The 23,097-nt window shown below is 38.4% G+C and overlaps 1 protein-coding gene across 1 annotated transcript; it reads left to right on the top strand.

The window, feature by feature from the left end:
- The first annotated feature begins 1,339 nt into the window (after positions 1–1,339).
- On the top strand, positions 1,340–8,703 carry mab21l3 (mab-21-like 3). The gene is made up of 7 exons (XM_053680747.1): positions 1,340–1,387; positions 1,611–1,751; positions 1,922–1,993; positions 2,186–2,477; positions 5,708–5,889; positions 7,815–8,009; positions 8,374–8,703. Exons 1-7 carry the CDS (start codon positions 1,340–1,342, stop codon positions 8,605–8,607), a joined length of 1,164 nt encoding a protein of 387 aa, XP_053536722.1. The 3' UTR covers positions 8,608–8,703.
- The last annotated feature ends 14,394 nt before the right edge of the window (positions 8,704–23,097 follow it).

Raw genomic sequence — 23,097 nt, 5'->3', positions numbered from 1 at the left:
TGAACCTATAATACAAATGCTGTGGTAATTTCACACGAAATCCTTAATCCTTTTAACCTCAAATAAATTATCCTCTGCGGATAGTAATTTAGGAGTTAATGTGCAATGAATTATATATGATGCTATTTAAAGCATACACTAACAATGACCAATTACAATAGATTTCGATTAGCCATAAAACTGATGAAGCCTGCAGTAGCCTTTCCATTTGATATAAAATAGCTGAACACAGTTACACTGTAGGCTATTTAGTCATATACATAATGGCTATAATCTTGTTATTCATGATAGCATATTGTGGTAATTAAAGATTATGTACTGACTGCAGAAATTAAAAATGTGGCAAGGGTTCCATTGACAGGGGTACCAGTATTTAATATTGGGCCCCATGACAGGATAATGCTCTGAGCTTCCTGCCATAGACAATTTTTTTTATTCCCCTGGACAATTCCTAGAGTTGTCCTGGGTTCAGTTGGATTTCCTGTCTAGTCAGTGCCCTTGGAGACAACCCTCACCTTTTTATATTCAGAATATAAAGAAAAATGTTGTAGACTGTTTGTATTGTGTAAATTATACATATTGGAAACACGGTATTAAGAACACAGCTACTTTACAAATGTTTAAGTGAATCTGTGCAATCTGTAAAATAAACACAATTAATACTTAAAATCAGGACACACACACACACACACACACACACACACACACACACACACACACACACACACACACACACACACACACAAACAAACACTTTCTCCTTTGCACACAAGTGCACTGGAGTTAATGTACACATTCTCCTAAAATGGTGTCAATACAGCAGGCAGGCGATAGTAAAAAAAAAAAAAAAAAATTGAGTAGGGCTGGCCCATATTCAGGTCGGCAGTGGTCCATTGGGTCCTAAATCATATTTTGACTCTGAAATAATCTCACCAATAATACTGTTAACTGTACAATTCAGTCACCTAGAAAAGTATTTTCTTCTTTATTTATTCCAACTGAAAAGAAGGGTTATGTAGCACATTAGTAGCACAAATCTACATTGACAAATGCAGATTATTTGCCTGTGTACACATGCCTGATCAGTCTAATGTAGGCTGTGTGAGTGGATCAGTGTTTATTTGGCTGCCTAGAGGACCATGGGACCACTTTACCATCTGAAAAAGATCAATGCAACAAGATCAATCTGCTGGAGTTCTTTTCCATCAGTTCTGTTCATGTTACATGGGTTAGGCTGCAAAAGAAAAGTCTTACAGATTGGGACACGGACCTCTCAAACACAGACGCACAAAGAAAATATAACAGCAGAGAAGAAACTGCCACATAGTAGGATTGTGAAATGACGAACTTTACTGAGGAAGACCTGGACCATTATTTACAGAATCAGGTCATACAAGTAATAAGTGGATTTACAATGATTAATTTATATATGCTATAAGATTGTAATTTGCTTTTGTAATGAATTGTAGCAAATGTATTGATATTTATGTGGCTTTGTTTAATATAAATGATGTGAAATAATTTATGAATTTGCAGTTGAATATGAGATTAGGAAGGCATAATTCTTAATCATTTTGGTGATAGTGATGACATTAATGCATTCTCTGCAGGTGGATCTCAGACACCGGCAGGTCGCTAAATCTGTAGAGGAAGTGCAAAAAATAGTCAATGAACTAACTGCTGAGATCAGTTCAAAGGATACCCGCTTCAGTTCCATTGCCAACACAGGAGTTCACTGTAACAGCTTCAAAGTATTTTTTTCCCAGTATTTTAAGGTTTTTTTTTTATCAACGTAATGTTTGTTTGCTATAATTAATGAATTATATATATATATATATATATATATATATATATATATATATATATATATATATATATATATATATATATATATATAGTAACTTGTTTGTGTTATCTCTAGGATCAGCCTGCTCTAGCGTTAAAATGGGCTGCATTACTTCAAGGAAGGGGTACTTACAATCCTTCCATTCAGGTAAAACCAATGAAGTATAAGTTATTAATCAGAAACACTCGTGCACTATCCTTTACAGAGATATTGTTCAATCTTCACATGTGAGTTATATGAATATAAAATGTGCTTTTTAGACAATTTCCCTGTCAATTCAAAATAGTAAAAGGTAAAATAACAAAGGAGGTTGACCTTGCTACTTGTGTATACCCACAGGTGCTGACCCCCACTCTGTTCCTGATATCCGTGCCAATACGTGGTCTTACAGGTTATAAGGAGAGACGAGCTCATCAGTGGCGGTATTACACACTGAGTGGTTCACAGCTTCTTTCACCAGTCCGAGAACCAGAGAAGCTGCATCAGTGGTTGGAACTGGAAAGCTTCACTAACCCCATTCAGGAGTGGCATGATGCCCATGTGGCCATCGAAGGTGATCTTGTGCCCTCCAAAGTAGTCAGTGTCTTCAAGGAGCAGGTAGAAGCAGCTATTAAGACCTGTGGGCTGACAGGTGAGCAAAAATAATTTTTAAATGATTTATTTCATGAAATTATACATTCTGGAAGCTAAATAAATATATTTACATTTACATTTATTAATTTAGTAGACACTTTTATCCAAAGCGACTTACAAATGAGAAAATACAAGCAAAGCGATATATCAAGCAGAGAACAATACAAGTAGTGCTACCATACAAGATCCGTTAATTGAGTTCCAGAAGAAGCAAAGTGTGCAGAGTAGAGGTGTAAGTGCCAGAGTAGATTTAAAAAAAAAATAAAAAATTGGGGCTTGGTTTGGTGTTGATGGAAGAGGTGGGTCTTTAGCTGTTTTTTGAAGATGGTGAGAGATTCTGCAGTCTGGATTGAGGTAGGAAGTTCATTCCACCACTGAGGAACTGTTAGTTTGAATGTTCTTGAAAGGGACCTTGAGCCACGCTGAGTAGGTGCTACTAAGCGTCAGTCGTTAATTGATCGCAGATTGCATGAAGGAATGTAAGCCTTCAGGAGAGAGTTGCGGTAGGAGGGTGCTGTTCCAGACAAGGTCTTGTAGGTGAGCATCAAGACCTTGAATTTGATGCGGCGGCTACAGGAAGCCAGTGGAGTGAGATGAAGAGGGGTGTGACATGGGTTCTCTTGGGCTGGTTGAAGACGAGGCATGCTGCTGCATTCTGAATCATTTGAAGGGGTTTGATGGAGCTGGCTGGGAGGCCCAAGAGTAGTAAGTTACAGTAGTCCAGTTTTGAGATAACAAAAGCATGGACTATTATCTGTGTAGCCTGTTCAGTGAGGTAGGGTCTGATTTTCTTGATGTTGTACAGGATGAACCTACAGGAATGTGCAGTTGTTGAGATGTGGTCTGTAAAGGTCAAGCTGTCATCGAGAATCACCCCAAGGTTCCTGGCCATCCTGGTTGACTTAAGTGTGGTTGAGCCGAGCTGTACAGTGAGGTTGTGGTTGACTGAGGGACAGGCTGGGATGATGAGAAGCTCAGATTTTGCCAGGTTGAGCTTAAGGTAGTGTTCCCTCATCCAGACCGAGATGTCCAACAGGCAAGCAGAGATACGTGCAGAGATGGATGGATTGTCAGGCTGGAAGGACAAATAGAGCTGGGTGTCATCAGCACAGCAATGATATGAGAAGCCATGAGACTCAATTACCTGCCCTAGAGATGTACTGTAGATAGAAAAGAGCAGTGGATCCAGAACTGACCCCTGTGGAATGCCAGATGTGAGTTGTTGAGTTTCAGAAATACCTCCCCTCCACGATACCTTGAAGGATCTGTCTGAGAGATAGGATTCCACCCAGCGCAGAGCCGTTCCGGTGATGCCCAGGGTGGAGAGATTTGAAAATACTTCAAATAATCATCAAAATCCAGCTAGGAACAATGATGATTGTCCATTGCTGTGCAGTAGAAACTGAGTTGGAAAAAATAATGGTTACATCAGGCTTGCCAAATCTAACCCAATGAAAATGAAGGCAACGTATAAATCATAAATGCTTAACATCTGGAGTGGCTTTGTTTGCCGCTTGTTTGCATTTTTTGTGCTTTTTACCTGTTGGTTTGTATAAATGGTCTGGGCCTCCCTTGCTCTCAAAATGGCATCAACTCAATCAATGGTATGGATTTCACAAGATGTTGGAAACATTCTTTTGATATTCTGGTCCATGTTGACATGATTGCATCCTGTGATTCCTGCAGATTTTTCATGGACTCTTTCACGCTATGGATTTCCCGTTCTATCACATCCCAAAGCTGTCCTATTGGATTCAGAGCCAGTGACTAGGAAGGCCACTGAAGAACACAAAACTCATTGTCATGTTCATGAAACCAGTTTGAGACGACTTTTGCTTTGTGACATGGTGCGTTATCATACTGGAAATAGCCATTAGAAGATGGGTACACTGTGGCCATGAAGGGATGTAGATGGTCAGCAACAACACTCATTTAGGCTCTGGCATTCAATCGATGATTGATTTATATTAATGGGCCCAAAGTGTATAAAGAAAACATTTCCCCTAACATTACACCACCACCACCAGCCTGGACTGTTGACAGAAGACAGGGGCCCATGGATTAATGTTGTTGGCGCCAAATTCTGGCCCTACCATCTGTGTGCTTCAGCAGAAGTTCGAGATTCATCAGACCAGGCTATGTTTTTCCAGTCTTCAACTGTCCAGTTTTGGTGAGCCTGTGCTCACTGCAGCATCAGCATTCTGTTCTTGGCAGAAGAACCAGACATAGTTTTCTGCTTTTGTAGCCCCTCTGCCTCAAGGTTTAACATGTTGTACATTCAGAGATGCTTTTCAGCTCACCACAGTTGTACAGAGTGCTTATCTTAGTTACTGTAGCCTTTCTGTTGGCTCATACCAGTCTGACCATTCTCTGTTGACCTCTCTCATCAATAAGGCATTTCCATTTGCAGAACTGCTGCTCACTGGATGTTTTTTCTTTATTGCACCGTACTGAGTAAACACTAGAGACTGTTGTACGTGAGAATCTCAGGAGATCAGCAGTTATAGAAATACTCAAACCAGTCTGTTTAGCAACAACAATCATGCCACAGTCAAAATCGCAGAGATCACATTTATTCCGCATTTTAATGGTTGATGTGAACATTACCCAAAGCTGCTGCACTGCTGCCACACGATTGGCTGATTGTGTGTGTGCGTGTGTGTGTGTGTGTGTGTATATATATATATATATATATATATATATATATATATATATATGTGTGTGTGTGTGTGTGTGTGTGTGTGTGTGTGTGTGTGTGTGTGTGTGTGCATATTCCGTGTAAAATAGTGTAAAATAATCTGAGTTAAAATAGTGGTTTCTGGATGCTCAGTTAGTCTGTGCTGCTAATTGTGGACTATCAGGAATAAAATCTATAGTAAACAGCAAATCTATAGTAGGGAGACCATGCAAGGTCTGTGTTTTTACTATTAGTGGTGCTGCCTACGCTGGCCTCAGGCGTGCACACACACACACACACACACACACATACGCACACACATGCACACACACACACTGAGAGAGAGAGCGAGAGAGCGAGAGATAGTGTTTGTGTTCCAGATACTCACCATTATGTTACACAAGTCTAGCATCATCACTTCACAACACTCCATGACCTTTCCATGCAGCATTGCCACACTATTACGCTATAAATTCTGTAACTCTGGCTTTATGCTAATTCCATGTTCTCTTGCTTTTATCAAATCTTGTTCTTTACTTTTGCTGTGATAGAAAAATTGAGCATGCAGGAGTCACTGGGCTCAGTAGTGCGTGTGGCGGTAGAGATATCAGAAGTACAGATAGAAGTGGAGCTGGTGCCCACAGTTGAGGTGATGAACTGCTGGCCTAAGAGAGCCCGCTGGCCTCGTCTTCTACAGAGGTGGCCTTCTAAAGAGTGTGCTCGCTGTATTAAGGTGAGAAAGTGTGATGGGGGATGCAATACATTCTGATAAAAAAAAAATTAAATATGTAAATTCATGGTTTCCATGGTTTTATGTAATTTCAGTCATCCTGGTCCTGCAGGTCATTGAATTATATAAACAATTGTATGATAATATTAGTATGAATATTAGTATTAGTACTAGTAAGTGAAGATCACTAGTATAGTCTTAAAACACTACATGGCCAAAAGTATGTGGACACCTGATAATCACCCATATGTAATTCTTCTCATACTGTTGCCACAAAGATAGAAGTTGGAAGCACGCAACTGTATAGGATGTCTTTGTATTCTGTAGCATTACAATTTCCCTTCACTGGAACTAAGAGGCCCAAACCTGTCATAGCATAACAATGCCCCTGCGCATAACAGCCCATCATTTGCCAAAGTAGTAGAGGAAAAACACAAGTGGCCTGCTCAGCGTACTGAACTTAACTCCACTGAAATCCTTTGGGATGAACTGGAATCCTTAATGCACCCCAGGCCTCCTTGCCAAACATCAGTGCCTGACCTCACAAATGCTCTTGTAGTTGAATGGACAAATTCCTACAGTCATGCTCCAAAATCCAGTAAAAAGCCTTCATAGAAGAGTGGAGGTTATTCTAACAGCAAAGTGACTGGAATGGGATGTTTAAAAAGCACATACAGTATGGGTGTGATTCTCAGGTGTCCACAAACATTTGGCCATATAGTGTATATTCAAGACATTTGGCTTACTAATATTCCATAGCTTCTATGATCTGCCTAACTGAAAATGTAAATTAATGTAAATTAATGGTAAGATACATATTATTCAGCATGGTTATAATAGGATATTATGGTATAATGATTGATTTTAAAGCTCTTTCACTTGTAGCACACAGAGATTTGTGCAGTTTGTGGTTAATAATATCCATACACTAAGGGCAACCTGATGATGACCAGACAATGACCACTCTCAAAAAAAATTACAGCCACTAACAACTGAGGTTACAGTTACAAATTCCACAATACAGCTAATTGGCTGGCAATCATTACAGTAACTTGCTATCTAATAGACTGTCACAATATTTTGATTGTCAAAGCAGAGTGCTTGGACGGCACTCGAAATATGTCTCCAAATTCATTCTAGGTGAGCTTTTCTTAAAGAACTTTATATATATATATATATATATATATATATATATATATATATATATATATATATATAAATCTCAGTCCTAAAAAATTACCTGTCAAGTAAAGATGTTCAGTCAGCAGTGCTAATTAGCGAACAACTGAAATATCTTGGATGTTCGGCAAGAAAAAAGGCAGCTCATCATGGAGCTTGAGGTGTCTCTACCTCTAGTGTACTAAAGCTCTAACTCTACTGTCTAAAGCTCTAATTAGCGTATAAGCTCTGTGGAATTCTATTATTTATTTATTTATTTATTTGCCTTTACTACTGGTAATGCCACATAAGATAACAGGGTTTTACATTTTGCATAAACTTTATGTTCACACACCTATTATAAATTTTCTGGTTCAATTTTCACTGTCATTGATAGGAACTGGGTTGTCTTTTATGTCCATGGTCTTGACAGGGTGATTTATGACTTATTTCTGATAATGCACTATACATGTTTGGAAAACCTGCACTAAATCTTACTTGACAGTTCTAACTTTGAATTACTACTTTATGCTTTCCTGTTTGACTCACAGGTGTGCAGAAACACAATGTTATGTTTTTTTCCACTCTTCTGGCTTCTTTAAAATGTTACACAATTTAGCTTTAAGCTGACAATACCACATTGTCCATGGTCCATGATGACAGCTCAATTAACTAGGCTGAATAGGAAACATAATTAAACATTACAGATTAAAATGTAATGGTGGCATTGTTATTTCATTCTAAACACATGTTCTTTTTGTCCTTTGCAGTCTTTTGGTTTCAACCTTATGGCTACTTCTAATTACCACTGGCTGCTGTCGTTCTCACGGGCAGAGCAGGTGCTGCTGGCTGGTATAGATGAAGATGGCGGCTGTAGGAGGAAGTGTTACAGGGTGGTTCGACAGCTGAAGGAGGATGTATGGTGTCCAGGGAGCAAACCTGTCATCACTACCCACCATTTACAAGTATCGTATTATCTGGATTATTGCTCTGCCCACCTTGGCTGTGCGCATTAAATATAGTATTGAAAATGCAATGCAATCATAAAATCCATGCTTGGACAGTACTAGTGTAATCCACTAGAGGTCCTTCTAACTCTGATTAACATGAGTCTGCAGTTCGTTATGATTCACTTAATAAGTTACTAAGTTAATTTAATAAGAAATTCCTGCCAGAGCTATATTTGAGATGCTTTCTATCTAGCTTATATATGTATGTATTCAGCTTGTCAAACATATTTGTTCCTCTGGATTTCCAATTTGGTATACCTGCAATTATAAACATGTTTGTGTGTTCCTGTTTTTTTTTTTTTTTTTGGTTCTTCTTTAGACTCTGCTGTTCTGGACGTGTGAGAAATACCCTAGCACCAGGGATTGGTGCAACTTACGAGAGTGTGTGCTGCGTCTTGTGCAGAAGCTGCATAAATGTGTGTCGCAGCGCTACCTCAGACACTACTTTGTATGCACCTACAACCTGCTGAAGTACACCAACACGAACGAGCTAGATGACATGGCCAAGAAGATCTCAGAGTTCCTCAGCAATCCAAGCACCTATATTCATTAGGAGCTCTTTTAACTTTTTATAGCATTCGATTATTTGAATAATGTGTAATGTGGCATTACTAGCTTGGCACATAATAGAAATACATTGATGTGCAGTGATAACTAATGTTAAGGTCAAATGTGTAGATGATACTATAGTAGAGAGTGAGAATTCAGCACAGTTACATTATGTAGGTATTAGATGTTTTAATACATGAAAGCTGAATAAAGAAGGCTAATTGTATGTTACTGAGACTTACAGTAATATGAATGTTTTTCATAGTTCAAACAGTACCTATGCAATGTCCTAGACATCCCTATCTCTATAGAACTATTACTATTAACATGATCATGATCCACTTAGATCAAGTCAAGTCAAGTCAAGTCAAGTGTGTTTTTATTGTCATTCCTCTATATAGCTTGTACGAATTGTTTATGCAACACAAAATAGTATGCGAGAATACGTAAAGTGCAAATACACAACAGTGTAAGACTAAGGACAATAAATACACAGAACAGCACAATAAATAAATAGGACAATAAATTCACAGGACAACAAATACACAAATACTGCAAACTATTTGGTAGTGTAGCAGCAATACGTATATCTGTAGCAGCAATAAGTGTAGCATTTCATAAAGTGTCTGATGCAGCTTTGTAAAGTGCGGTGTGCAGTGGTATTGAGTCATACAGGGTTAGATGTTTGACTAGCCCTGGTGAGCTTTGGGACACAGCAGGGTGTTGAGTAATCTGACTGCCTCAGGGAATAAACTGTTGTGGAGTCTGCTGGTATCTATACAGATGTTCCTGTACCTTCTGCCAGATGGCAGGAGGGTGAAGAGTTGGTGAGAGGGGTCGTCTGCAATGCTGGTGGCTTTGTGGATGTACCGGTTGTTGTATGAGGTGTCAATGTTGGGTAGAAAGACCCTGATGATCTTTTCAGCTGTCCTCACAATTCGCTGTAGGGTCTTGCAGTCGGACGCTGTGTATTTTCCATACCACATGGTGAGACAGCTGATCAGGACCCTCTATTTTGTCCCTCTGTAGAAGGAGATGAGGATAGGAGGGGGGAGTTTGGCTCTCTTCAGCCTCTGCAGAAAATGGAGACGCTGCTAGGCTTTCTTGGCTAGGCAGGTGGTGTTGAGAGTCCAGGAGATGTCCTCTGTCATGTGCACACCAAGAAACTTGAAGCTTTTGACTCTCTCCACAGTTGTTCCATTGATGTGCAGTGAGTGGTGTACTCAGGTAATCCTGAAGTCAACAATAATCTCTTTAGTCTTATCAACATTAAGAGAGAGATTGTTGTCTCTACACCATTCTGAAATCTGGTTCACCTCCCTGTATGCTGACTCATTATGGTTGCTGCTGAAACCCACAACTGTAGTGTCATCAGCAAACTTGATGATGTAATTTGAACTGTACTTTGCACCACAGTTACGAATCAGCAGGGTAAACAGCAGTGGACTGAAGATAGCCCTGGGAACCGCTGGAGTCTGATGCTGGAGGTGGTGTTGCCACCCAGTCCCAGTCAAAAGGTACAAGATCTACTTGCAGATCAAGGTGGTCAGACCCAGCAGGTTCAGATTTCTTATCAGTTGTAGAATGATTGTGTTGAATGCTGAACAGAAGTCTATAAACATCATCCTTACATAGTTGGCCTTTTTGTCCAGGTGAGTTAGAGAAAGGTGGATGGTAGCAGATATGGTGTCCTCTGTTTTGCGGTTGGGAGGGTAGGTTTACTGAAATGGGTCCAGTTTGGTCGGAAGACTGCTCTTTATGTGTTTCATGACTAGCCACTTGAAGCACTTCATGATGATAAATGTGAGTGCAATGGGTTGGTTGGTAGTCATTCAGGCAAGACACAGGCCATTTCTTTGGCACAAGGATGATGGTGTGTACCAATCAGCCCTACCATATACCAATGAGCCCTATATATATATATATATATATATATATATATATATATATATATATATATATATATATATATATATATATAACATAGTATGCTATTATAGCATCTTATACTCTTATGCTACGTACTCTCACTCAACTGTTCATCTTTTAATCTGATTATTAAGTAAAAACAGAGACAATGAATTGATTAAAATGTGTAGGGCCAGTTGTGGTGGAACATGAGTAACAGAGGACTGGAGTAAACTGAGAAGTGTCTGACAGTTAGATAGGAAGTGAGCTGAGAGGCAGGCTCGAAGTGTCTTATGGATGTTATCAAAAGTCTGTTATGGAATTCATCAAAAGTAAACCTAAATAAAGAAGAAAAACAATCATTTATGGCACCAGAGCTGCAAAGAGATCATAAACAACCATAAGGCATGCAGTCTCTGTACTAAGGAATAGATGAAAACCAGAATGAAAGAATTTACAGTGACTTTTTAAACTAAGTGAGACTGTAACTGAGAGGCAGCATTTTCCAGCAGTTTTGAGTTCAGAAGGAATAATGCTAGAGGCGAACATTAATCAAATAAGAGAAGAGGATGCAAATTCTATGTAACATAATAATAAAAGTCCTAATAACACGAGAAATACAGTCAAGTGAAAAAATAAGTACATCCCATTGAAATTGTTGCCTTTTTTTTTTTTTTTTTTTTTTTAACATTTTTGGAAAAGCAAACATTTGATTATCTTTGAAATAGTGCCCATTAAATAAGTTGATATACTTGAACAAAACCAAACCAATGATTTTTTCAATCATTTATTCAACAGAAATATCAATGGATGTGATATCTTCTGTGTAAAAAGTAAGTACACCCTTAGCCTCAGAAGCTAGTATTGCCTCCTTTTGCAGAAATAACTGCCTGTAGACTTTTTTGCATAATTGTCCACCAGGCTTGCTGGAATTTTTGCCATTCTTCCATGCAAGAAGCGCTGGAGCTCGCAGCATGTTCTGAAACCCGAAGCGTGAGCTTGAAGCATGAATGCACACTTCTTAGTTTTTCAGTGACATTGACTTTGTTTACTTTTGACACGTATGTTTTGTTATGGTTTATGTCCTGTCTCCGCCCCTGTATGCCCCATGTTTCCCTCACGTGTTATCATTGTTCTCAGCTGTTTTGTTTCACCCCTCATTACGTTTTTTATTTTAAACCCTTCATGTGTCTAATGTTTCATCCATTATATTATGAGTTAAAATGACTTCCACAGCTTAAATACACACTAAAAACAGCAAAGAACAGCTTAAAACGGTAAATCTTTATTATGGCTTGTCCGAGACACCCAACTGTGCTCATAGGCATCAACAATTTTTTTCTGAAGGCCTTACAGAACACTTTACATCTTGGCATGATGACACCAAACACCTCAATAACAAAGGGAGCACCAGACATTAGATATGAGAGGGGTACAAATAAGACAGGTTCCATCTGCACTCCCTACGCAGGTTCTAATCACTGATACCCAATCTTGAACACCTGATTCTAATTTTATGGATTTGAAGGTGTGATAAACCTAGAGGAGTGCTCACTTTTTTCATGTGACTGATCTGTTTTTTGTTAATTTAAATAGTAAAAAATTACTACAAAATGTCAATTTTATGTCATTTGATAGTGTATCAACTTTATTAAGAGACACTCTTTCAAAGAAGATCAAATGTTTTCTTCTCCAAATATGTAAAAAAAAAAAAAAAAAAAAAAAGGCAACAATTTTCATGGGGTGTACTTATTTTTTCACATGACTGTATATGCAGACCTGGTGGCCTAAATCTGGAAAGAAGAAGCACATAGTGCTTTGAAAAAAAATTGCAAAATGAAGGGCTAAGAAATAGTTTTGTTTACAAAAAATTGCAGAAAGCTCAGAAGAGCTTAAAAGAGTAACTAGGGAATATATAAAGTATCTTTATGGCAGCAAAAAAGTATTTCAGGCTTCCAACTAGCACTCTTAATGATGATGGAGCCATATTTAAGACAGTTCCATATGCAGATCAAGCTTGTGAGTGAATAATAAGGCTGGATTTCTTTAGAGCCCCTTAAGGCTACTAGATTTTTCATGACCTCAAGCTTTTGAAAAAAAAAGTATAAAGAGGAATGAGAGAAGGGTTTAGACCTAATATTCATGGGAACACAATCTTCTAAAGCAGTAGAAATATAATGACTATGTTAGTGGAAAGTCTCAGAGGGGAGAAAGGAGGTGCATTTGAGGCAGAGAAGGAGAGGAGATCAATAGATTTCAGGATTTGAAAGGAGTCTTTTACATGGTTTTGGGGAAATGGAATTCAATAAGCTTATGGTCAAAAATACCAGTCTTATACCTAGGACATTGAAACTTTTAGAAAAGTTTGTTCAGTTGTAGATGGTATTAAGTGGTTTCGTGAAGTTTTTTTTGTTACAATCATTAAAACACATGCATGCCCCTGGAAACTGAGAATTGCTGTATGAACATAACATTCATAGAGTATAACTTAAGATAATATCAGTAAGTGTATTTACAATTATACTGTAAACCTCAGAACATTTACCAAGTCTCCATGAACAATTGAACATAACATATATTGTATACAAAAGATGCTGAGCTTCTTAAATTGAAATGGATTGGGAGATCTCCGCTCTCTTCTTTAGCTAACCCATCTCAGACGCAACTATGATTAAACCACCGTCCAGCAATTGCCAAGGTTTTGCTACACTTTCTAAACTTCTCAGCTATGTGAGCTTACAATATGTGATGTTCTACTAAACTGGAATGGAAGAAGCTAATTTTTCTCCTTAATTAGAGTCTGGCAGCTGTAGAGGTGAACACACAGAGGAATGAGATTAGATGAAGTGTGGCAATAAATGCAGTGAGAGACAGTGCACCACATATAAGTGACCGAGTTGCCAGACGGTGTCATGACAATTTACACCTTTTCATGATGTGGAACCATACAGTGTCGTTTTTTAAGTAACCTTACATTTTTGCCTCTGTGCTGCAGCAAATCTGGAGCTGAAAGAAAAGAAAGAAAATTTATATTAAAGTTCAGAATGCATGCTTTAGTTTAATCATATTTACAGTTCCATCCATCCATCATCTATACCGCTTAATCCTTTTCAGGGTCACGGGGAACCTGGAGCATATCCCAGGGAGCATCGGGCACAAGGTACACCCTGGGTACACCCTGTACAGGGTGCCAATCCATCACAGGGCACAATCACACACACACTCACACACCCATTCATACACTACGGACACTTTAAACATGCCAATCAACCTGTCTTTGGACTGGGGAAGGAAACCGGAGTAAATGGTAAATGGCACACTTTTATCCAAAGCGCTTTACACTGTCTCATTCACCCATTCACACACACCAATGGTAGCAGAGCTGCCATGCAAGGCGCTAACTTGCCATCAGGAACAACTTGGGGTTCAGTGTCTTGCCCAAGGTCACTTCGGTACGTGGAGTCATGTGGGCCGGGAATTGAACCGTCAACCCTAAGGTTAGTGGACAGCCCGCTCTACCACCTGAGCCACGGTTGCCCCACTCGGAGGAAAGCCCTAAAGCACGGGGAGAACATGCAAACTCCACACACACAGAGCCACGGGAATCGAACCCCCGACCCTGGCGGTGTGAGGCGAAGGTGCTAACCACTAAATTGGGTTGGAATTACAGTTGTGTTGGAATAAACTGGAATAAAGTGGTGCTTGAAAGTTTAGAATTTTCTATATTTCTGCATAAATATGACCTAAAACATCATCAGATTTTCGCACAAGTCCTAAAAGTAGACAAAGAGAACCCAACTAAACAAATGAGAAAAAAATATAATACTTGGTCATTTATGTATTGAAGAAAATGATCCAATATTACATCATATTTGAACAAAAAAACGGTTTCTGAAATTCATACTAGCTGTCTAAGCAATGGCAGTCAACTATGCTCTATTGTTCCCCAATCATTTAAAATATAGCCTATACTTTATAAAGAAATACATTATTAAACAATGTAGAAATGACCTCTGATAAGTTAACCTAATACGCAGACAGCAACTCACTTTGCAGTGATTACATTTAAAGGACTAGTTTCATATGCTAGCTCCAAGATTTTAGTGAGAATGTCCATGCCAAAACCCCTTATCCTCAGTTCTGACAATCATTTATCTAAACAAAAATGATATAGATACATGAAATGTTAAATGCTTGTCATTTTATTGTTACAGCATCCCTTTTACTCTCTGCATAATATTACATAGTACATATTCGTTTTTGTCATCACATTTTTATTATTGCAATTTACATCTGAATGGAAAGAGCTGAGCTCTCTTGTGGCCACATCCACTGTGTAATTTAGTTCTAAATGCTGTAGGTGTTAACACAAATTAAGAGGTTGTAAATACAGTGCTGGCAGGCTGTGAGAATGCTTTTTGAGTGCCGGCAATAAATCGACTACTGGCTGCCCAAATCATCAGAAAGATTATTAAAATAACAAAGCCTCCCGAATGTAACGTAAGTGTCAAATGCCGGTGGCTTAAGGTACATGTTGCCTGGCAACAGTAAAGCAGCCTCAGAGTAATGGCTACCTTCTTTCAAATGTCTCTTCTGTGTTCACCAGTAGCTCATGCCAAAGATAATAAAGATTCATGAGCTTGAACGCTGCTGATACTTTACTTCCACATTAAGTACTCTTAGTGAGGTTATCAGATAGAATGAAAGAAATATAAAAGTTATTTATGATTATGTACTTCAGTATATTTATATGTGCTTATGTGATTGAAACATGAATGTTTTTGTCATGCTCACTTTCCCAAAGGAGCTTAAGTTCCTCCCCGTGCAAGTCCCAGTTGCCTTTTCATACTCTGTTGGACAGAGCTGACCTTATAATCTTTAAAGTATGATTAGATTTTACATGAGACTATTTAAGACTAACTTAGTCTGGGTTTATAGCATTTCTATTACTAATTCTCTCTCTCTGTGTGTGTGTGTGTGTGTGTGTGTGTGTGTGTGTGTGTGTGTGTGTGTGTGTGTGTGTGTGTGTGTGTGTGTTTTCAATGCTGTGCTGTCTCCAGTTGAGTACACAGAAACAAACTGCTCTTTGTTTCAAGTGCCAGGCTTAGGGTACTCCCTCACTCTTTCTTTCACTCTCCCTCCCTCTCTTTCTCGTGCGCGCATGCGTAGTGGAGGAACGAGTGTGGGGTGGAGACGCGTGAGCTCTTTGGCATCTTGTCAATTTCCTGAGAAATCGTTTTCCTTGTCTTTTTTTCTATTCTTTAACTTAAATAGTAAGTGAATTATTAGTGGGCAGTAGAAGTTGAGAGCGGGACGCCATGGCCTCTGAAGACGGCGGGGGAGACGGTGTCTCTCCGTCAGGTGTGTGCCGGAGAATGGAGCACAGGTGGAGGAGGTGCTGCTAGCGGTAGGAGAGCAGGTTGGGTGTGAGAACAGCTACTCTGCCTCTCGAATGAACAAGCTGTGGTGGTTTTCCTGAAAGAGGAAAGACTTGTCAGTGATCTACTGAAAGAGGAATATGGTTAAAAGGTGTCATGATACACGTTGGCCGTCTATCTGCCCCTGCGATGCGAGTCGTCATCTCCAATGTGCCCCCGTGAGCTAGCCGCTTCGGAAAGTTCGCCAGGCCCATGCCAACTATTCCGCTCGGCTGCAAAATATCCGCAGTTAAACACGCCCTGACGTTCCGCAGACAATTTTAAAATAACCATAATTAAACACTAGATGTACATTTCAAGTGCAAAGACGGCGACAGCAGTTACACCGTCTTTGCCACCACCGAACATGGGGACACCTTGAACGAACGGCTGAGCTGCTCAAGCAGAGCTGAAAGAGGCCAGTGAAGAACACAACAACAACACTGAAACAAACACTGCGCCCAGGAATAGCGCTAACTCAGACACCGAAAATAGCATTAGTGCTAAACCCGATACCCCCGTCGCCGCTTGCAGTGAACACGTCCCTAGTGTTTACACTGAGGATAATCCTGACCCTGTACAACAGCAACAGAAGAACACAGGTACTGAGCAGCACTGATGAAGAGACACAGCACAATACAGTCAAGTCGAGTGTAGAAGTAAAGAACAGCACAAGTGCTACAGGAGCAGATCTCACACCTATGAAGGATGGACAGATTGAATCAGATGAACCGACGTTATTTAACAGTTCAGAAACCCCACATCAACAGCCTGAGGATCTGTACACCACAGCACAGATAAACCGCTTTTTATAACTGATAAGGAAAAATTTGTTAAGTCAGTACAAAATGCCACAAGAAATTAAAATCTAAGAGTACTCTCACCACGCAGGAGATACGTCCTCAGAAAATGGACATCAGCAGCACAAGACTCTCTAAACCGGACTATGGGCTTTTCTTATGGATTTATTTAAAGTGGAATTATTAGAAGACTGAAGGGGCTTTTTGGATTTATTTTTTGGGTGGGAGAGTGTGGGGTGGGGGTCTGATGGTTTTTAAAAGATGTAGATATGTAAATAAGTGAAATTGATACATTAAAGGAACCATAAAAGTCAAAGTCTTTCTCTCTCTTTACTTATTGACTCTTTTTAATGTGATCTTGGATATTTCACTGACTTGACAGACCGATGGTGTGGTGCAGTTGGAATAGCAAATGGAAGCAGCGAAGTGGATAGTAACTGCCTAGTTACGCATATGGGTCAGGGAACATTTTCTTGGATGGGCCCTCACATCCGCCACCCTTTGTTTATTCCTTTTTATTTAAGGTACTGAAAAAAGGCAATTCATCACAACCACTGAATCACATCCTGCCACGTAACAGTGCCAGTGTAATAGTGCCAGCTTTCCCTGGGTGTACTGTCAGTTTTGTTATTGTCTGTGAGACTATTATAATTCTTGTTGTTGTTTATTTAAAACACTATTTATTATTAATATTATATTTTTATTTATTTATTTATTTATTTATTTATTTATTTATTTATTTATATTAAAAGACACAGAGTAAGAAGAACCTTTTCAGCATAGTACATATCAATTGTGTTCTGGTCTGTAAAATTTATTAAGTACAAGAAGTGTGTGTGCTGTTCAGATTCAAGGACATTTACACCCTGTGAAATACGCTTATCATCCTTCATTCTCCACTGTCATTCTCATTTTCTCTAAACAAAACAAACAAAACCTATGGCTTGCATAGACATTATAGAAGAACAAATACAACAAAGTATTATGCTATGCTTATTTTATGTGTAACTTTATATTGGTAGATCTAATCCTAATGAATTTCATTCTTTCTAATACTCCAGTGTTTTTATGTATTATTTGCTCCTGCTGTCTGATCTGTGCTGTCTCTTTCTTACCTCTCTTTCTTTTCTGAAGAAAGTACTGTATGAAGAATTTCAGTATAGATTTTCTTAATTCAGAATAGGTTTCTTTGGGTCGAATTATTGTTGAAGTTGTTGTTAATATTAATATTATTATTATTATTATTATTATTATTATTGATGTTTTTGTTGTTGTTGATAATAATAATAATAATAATAATAATAATAATAATAATAATAATAACAATAATAGAGGTGGCATGGTGGTGAAGTGGGTAGAGTTGGCACCTCACAGCTCTAGGGTCCCCTACAACAGATCATTATTGCTATCCATTGCCATTGTTGTTGTATGGTGTAAATTTAAAGCATGATATGACCGAATCAGTAGTACTGGAAAGCCATGTAGTTTAATGTATTTATATTCTTTTCGTACAGGCACAGCCAAATTGTTTCTGCCCTCCAAATATATTCACTTGTTTGTCAAGGTGGTGTTTTTAGCCCATCAAAAATGGCACTATTAATTTTGGCACAAAAGTGACAGTGGCTCAAGCATATGCAGGACTTTCCTGTGCACACCAGGGGATAGAATAAATGATGAACATTATCCTGGATTGTTCCTTTGTGAGCACTTGATAATTGAAGATTTATTTCCTTTCATCTAAAGCTTTCCAACTTAGTCTTTACTTCCAATCATGCCTCCAGACTCGTCTGCTACAGAATTTTGACTGCTATGTAAATGATTGATGTCACTACAAATGTGAGTGCTTATAAAATCATGAGGGAGCTGTGTAATTTCCTACAGTAAAGTCCTTTATTTTCCTACAAATTAAGTTTAAAATAAGATGGAACATATTCTAACTTCTTCACTAAAGCTGAGTGAAGACCTCAACAACAGATGTCAGGCAGTAAACTGACATCTCTAGTAGACTGCAAGTAGAGTACTGTCTAGAGCAAGAAGAGGCAGTAATATAAGGTATTTCTATTCACACAGGCCACTCCTGTGCTTGTTCAGTCACTTGTCATTTCGAGACTAGACTACTGCAACTCACTCCTTTCAGATCTGCCTCTGAGTGCCATTTGACCTCTACAACTGATCCAGAATGCAGCTGCACAACTTGTTTTCAACCTTCCTAAGTTCTCTCACACCACCCTAGTGCTATGCTCCCTCCACTGGCTTTCTGTAGCTGCCTGCATCAGATTTAAAATGCTGATGCTTGCCTAGAAAGCCAAAAATGGACCAGCACCCTCTAACCTCAAATCACTTATCACACCCCACACTGCAACACGCTCCCTCTGATATTCTAGCAATGCTCGACTGGTCTCACCATCTCTCAGGGTACAAGAAAGGCATGCATCAAGACTCTTCTCTGTTCTGGCATTTAGGTAGTGGAATGAACTTCCCCTAGATGTCCAAACAGCTGAGTCACTGTCAGTCTTCAAACAAAGTGTAAAGACCTACCTGTTCCTGAAACACTTAAATAAATAAATAAACAAACAAACAAACAAATAAATAAATAAATAAATAGATAAATAAATAAAATGTGTGTTGTTTGTGTGCTTTTCTTAGTATATTACCTCCCGAACAAAGTTTTTAGACTGATGGCATTCTTCGTCTGTGACCTAGTGAACCTGTATCAGGATGTGTTTATTGAAAGCAACTTCAAAGCACTTCTGTAAATCGCTCTGGATAAGGGCATCTGCTAAATGTAAATGTAAATTAATAGAGCAGGAGAAAATGGGAGACACAGTGAGCTGTATCAGTTTGCTTTGGTTTTAGTGTACAACTCTCTAACTTCAGGTGAAGCAAGAAAATTGAGAGGCTTGGGCCAGACATTTTGTCTCTAGGGCTTTAATTCTTATTTGTTTCATTGTTTGGCTTATTGCATCAGTACATATGTCAAGTCTGCATTAGTCAATGTTATTTAGATATGTAGTGGACCTTAAAGCATAAACTACTTTCAACTAAAAAGCTTATCAAATGATATCATATATAATTAAATTAACCACAGTGATTACACAAAGCAGTTCATCAAAATAATAATGGGCTCAAATCATTCACAGTCACTTCAAAATACATTATAAACTGTATGTGGAATGTATAAGATTGGTAATGTAAACTCTCTGCCTTGTTTCTGTTGTAGATAAGACTTGTAAAGCTGCTTATCCTCCTTATACTCTGCCCCATGCCTGGACTGGGCTTATCTGACCTAATGAACACTAGCACACCCCAGTTACAACCAGAACTACATACAGACACATGACAAACAAACAAACAAACAAACAAACAAACAAACAAACAAATAAATAAATAAATAAGCAAGCAAGCAAGCAACCAACCAAACAAACAAACAAACAACAAAAACAGTCACTCCATTATGTTGTGGGGGCATTTTGGTACCATGCTTTATGTCCACTAATCCCCTTAGAGTTTAAGTAATTGGAAGTACAATGTTATTCAGACTCATCACCTTTATCCTGTGATGAAACATTTCTATCTTGGTAGGAGTGGGGTTTTTCCAGGACAACAATGTTCCTATCCACAAGATATAAGGGATCATTGAATGGTTTGATGAGTATGAAAATTATGTAAATCATATGCTATGGCATTCACATCTCAAGCCACCATAATCAAAATACCAGCTGAGGGAATATTATTTGGTAGAATGGTGTTTCATGATTCCTGTACAGTTACAGAGATGTAGAATTTGTGTCAAGGTGCATTGCTGGCTTTCTGTCCATCAGCTATTTTGTAACACCTTATTAAGACACTTTGTGGCTTTTCCTTCCATTTCTATTCTTTCCACTACCTCAATACTGAAACACAAAATGTATTTACTTATATTTAGATAATACCATTGGTTTGTATGACTTCACTTTTATCTTATTTTATAAAATATAGCTGAATAAGAATGCTTATGAATAAGTCAGTTATACCACCATAATGTTGTCCTATAGTCACCTTCCTTGTCACTTTATTTACTGTTCTGTAGTGTTTGACACATTATTAAAGTGCATTACAAAACAAAGGCCTTTCTCAGATGGAACATTTTGCTACAAAAAGTTTTTTTTTCAAGTAGCTACTCTGAAAGGCCATTCTCTTACCATGTTGTTATCTCAAGGCTGTATCTGTAGCATGCCACAACACTCACAGTCTCACAACAGGAGCCTTGAGAAGATAAAGCACTGGATAATTCAGTGCTTTCCAAGCTGACATTCCTGTGAAATGTGCATTCAACAGCATCAACGCTTAGATAATATGTATGTTTTCCAATTTCTGTTAGAACAGGAAGCAAGAATATACAGAGATGCACTTTTGGGTAAGAATTTTCACTGTTAAATGAGAACAGGAGAATTGACAAACATTTAATAGATGCACAAAGAGTATAGAATAGTAAAAGATGGGAAAGCAGAAAAGATAAAAATAGAAAAAGAGATTTATATAGGCTACTTGCATAGCTACAGATGAGCACAATGTTTTACAGTTACACACAGAATATAGAATTTCAGAATGTCCCACTAGTCACTGACACCTTAAAAGCAAAACAAAGACATAGTAAAGGGAAACCTATCTACTGTATAGCCACATTCTAGATGCATATGGGTTATTTCCACATTAAGTTAATTCATTTAGCAAAACTTGACTAGAGCTGGTAATTTTATCAGTGACCTGGTTCAGAAAAGAACCAGGCACCGTATGAGGTGTCAGTGCTTCCGTACCACCCAGTCCCCAACTATCTCTGTTCTAAAACACCCACTTAACATGGTTATTAAGCTTAAATATTGAATTAATTTGTGTCCTTCAAGTGAAAATACTACCAAATCAAAAGACTGAATGATAATGGTGGAGGACCCAAACATTTCAAATAAAAAGGAAAATGAAAAGTGATGTCACTGTGATACTGGCACAATATTATTTCAGTAAATCCTCAAGATAATTCAACTGCACCGCCATCCTCCAAAACAGGGACTGTTATTTATCACTTGGGATGGAAGTAGCCTCACACCAGAGCGCTTGAGAGAGAGAGTTGCGTCAACTCTGTTCACTCCAATCACCAGCTTTTTACAGCAATGGCGGATCGTGGAGCCTCTCAGTAGTTCCCAGAAGTTAGCATTAAATACTGGCAGAGCACTAGAATTACAGCAGAACAGACTTTTTTTGTGATGTACTTTTAAAAGGTAAGACTTTTAAAGAATAAGATAGCATATTATCAGTGCATCTGAATCAAATTAACTTGTACATTAAAGCATGCTAGTGAATTATTTCTCACTAAATTAGTAGTTTTAGGGTTTGTTATCAGATAACAGATTAGGCTAGAATAGGTTACTGGAAGTTAGCAACATAACAAACTATGAACAGCCTGTTAAATTAATTGTCAAATTTGTTCTCTTAATGCGATATCACACACGGTTGTGAAATTAGAGGAAAAGGCTTCTAAACGTGACTATTTGCAGGTTGGGGGGAGTTAAGTATTAGTAAAATATAACATTGGGCTGTGTGATAGTGATGGGTGGAAGTGGAAAAAAATGAAGATATCCATTTTATTCCTTATTACACATGTAATAAAGAATAAAATTCCTTGTTGTGGGAAGAGAACTATTTTTTTATGATGTATCCTATTATGATGTCAGTGTCCTCACATCCCTTCTTTCCTCAATCTGTGAAACTGATATAGGCAGAATACATGGTACTGCTAATTTTTATATATTGAAAATAATATATCACTTCAAAATAAGAAATATTACTACAATTAGTAAGAATTCATACATATTGTACCTGTGTCACCTTTAACACTATAGCTGGGATCAGCAGCAATGTGCTCTATTTTTATATTTCCAGAGGTGCAATGTGGTGCAGGGGGCCTCCTCTTTTTGACCAAAGGACGATGCACAAAGATGGTGTGAATAACAATTGGTCTCCGCCTAGTCTTGGCCTTTTTGGCCAAGAACTGGTCTGCTTCAAAATGCAGAGTGACTTGAGTTTACTCCCTACACACAACTCTGTTTTATCTACCCACATACAGTACATGTCCCATAGTGGTTAAATGCACAGTATTAGGGAACACTTTATACATAGTTAAAACCAACCAAGAACATGAGACAACAGCCTGAAGACTCTCTGCAATGAGACAGCACCCTCACCATGAGTCTCAGCTTTGTGGGGTTTGCAAGTCTTTCGCTGTTCCTTATTTTTTAATAAAACTAACATTAAACTTCCCCATGGTGCGGTCTTTGTGAGAAAGTGCAAGTAGACTTCAGTATGATTACCTCACAAATATGTTTGGTGTTTTAA

The sequence above is a fragment of the Ictalurus punctatus genome, chromosome 6 (assembly GCF_001660625.3).
Source record: "Ictalurus punctatus breed USDA103 chromosome 6, Coco_2.0, whole genome shotgun sequence".
In the NCBI taxonomy this organism is placed as follows: domain Eukaryota; kingdom Metazoa; phylum Chordata; class Actinopteri; order Siluriformes; family Ictaluridae; genus Ictalurus; species Ictalurus punctatus.
The sequence above is the reverse complement of the archived record's forward strand: the minus strand, read 5'-3'. Positions and strand labels throughout refer to the sequence as shown.

What these genes read in the sequence shown, in the direction of transcription:
- mab21l3 (XM_053680747.1), top strand. Translation starts at nt 1,340, where the DNA reads ATGACGAACTTTACTGAGGAAGACCTGGACCATTATTTACAGAATCAG. An exon ending in TTCACTGTAACAGCTTCAAA is followed by an intron (nt 1,752 to 1,921) that starts GTATTTTTTTCC and finishes TGTTATCTCTAG; the next exon opens with GATCAGCCTGCTCTAGCGTT. An exon ending in CTTACAATCCTTCCATTCAG is followed by an intron (nt 1,994 to 2,185) that starts GTAAAACCAATG and finishes GTATACCCACAG; the next exon opens with GTGCTGACCCCCACTCTGTT.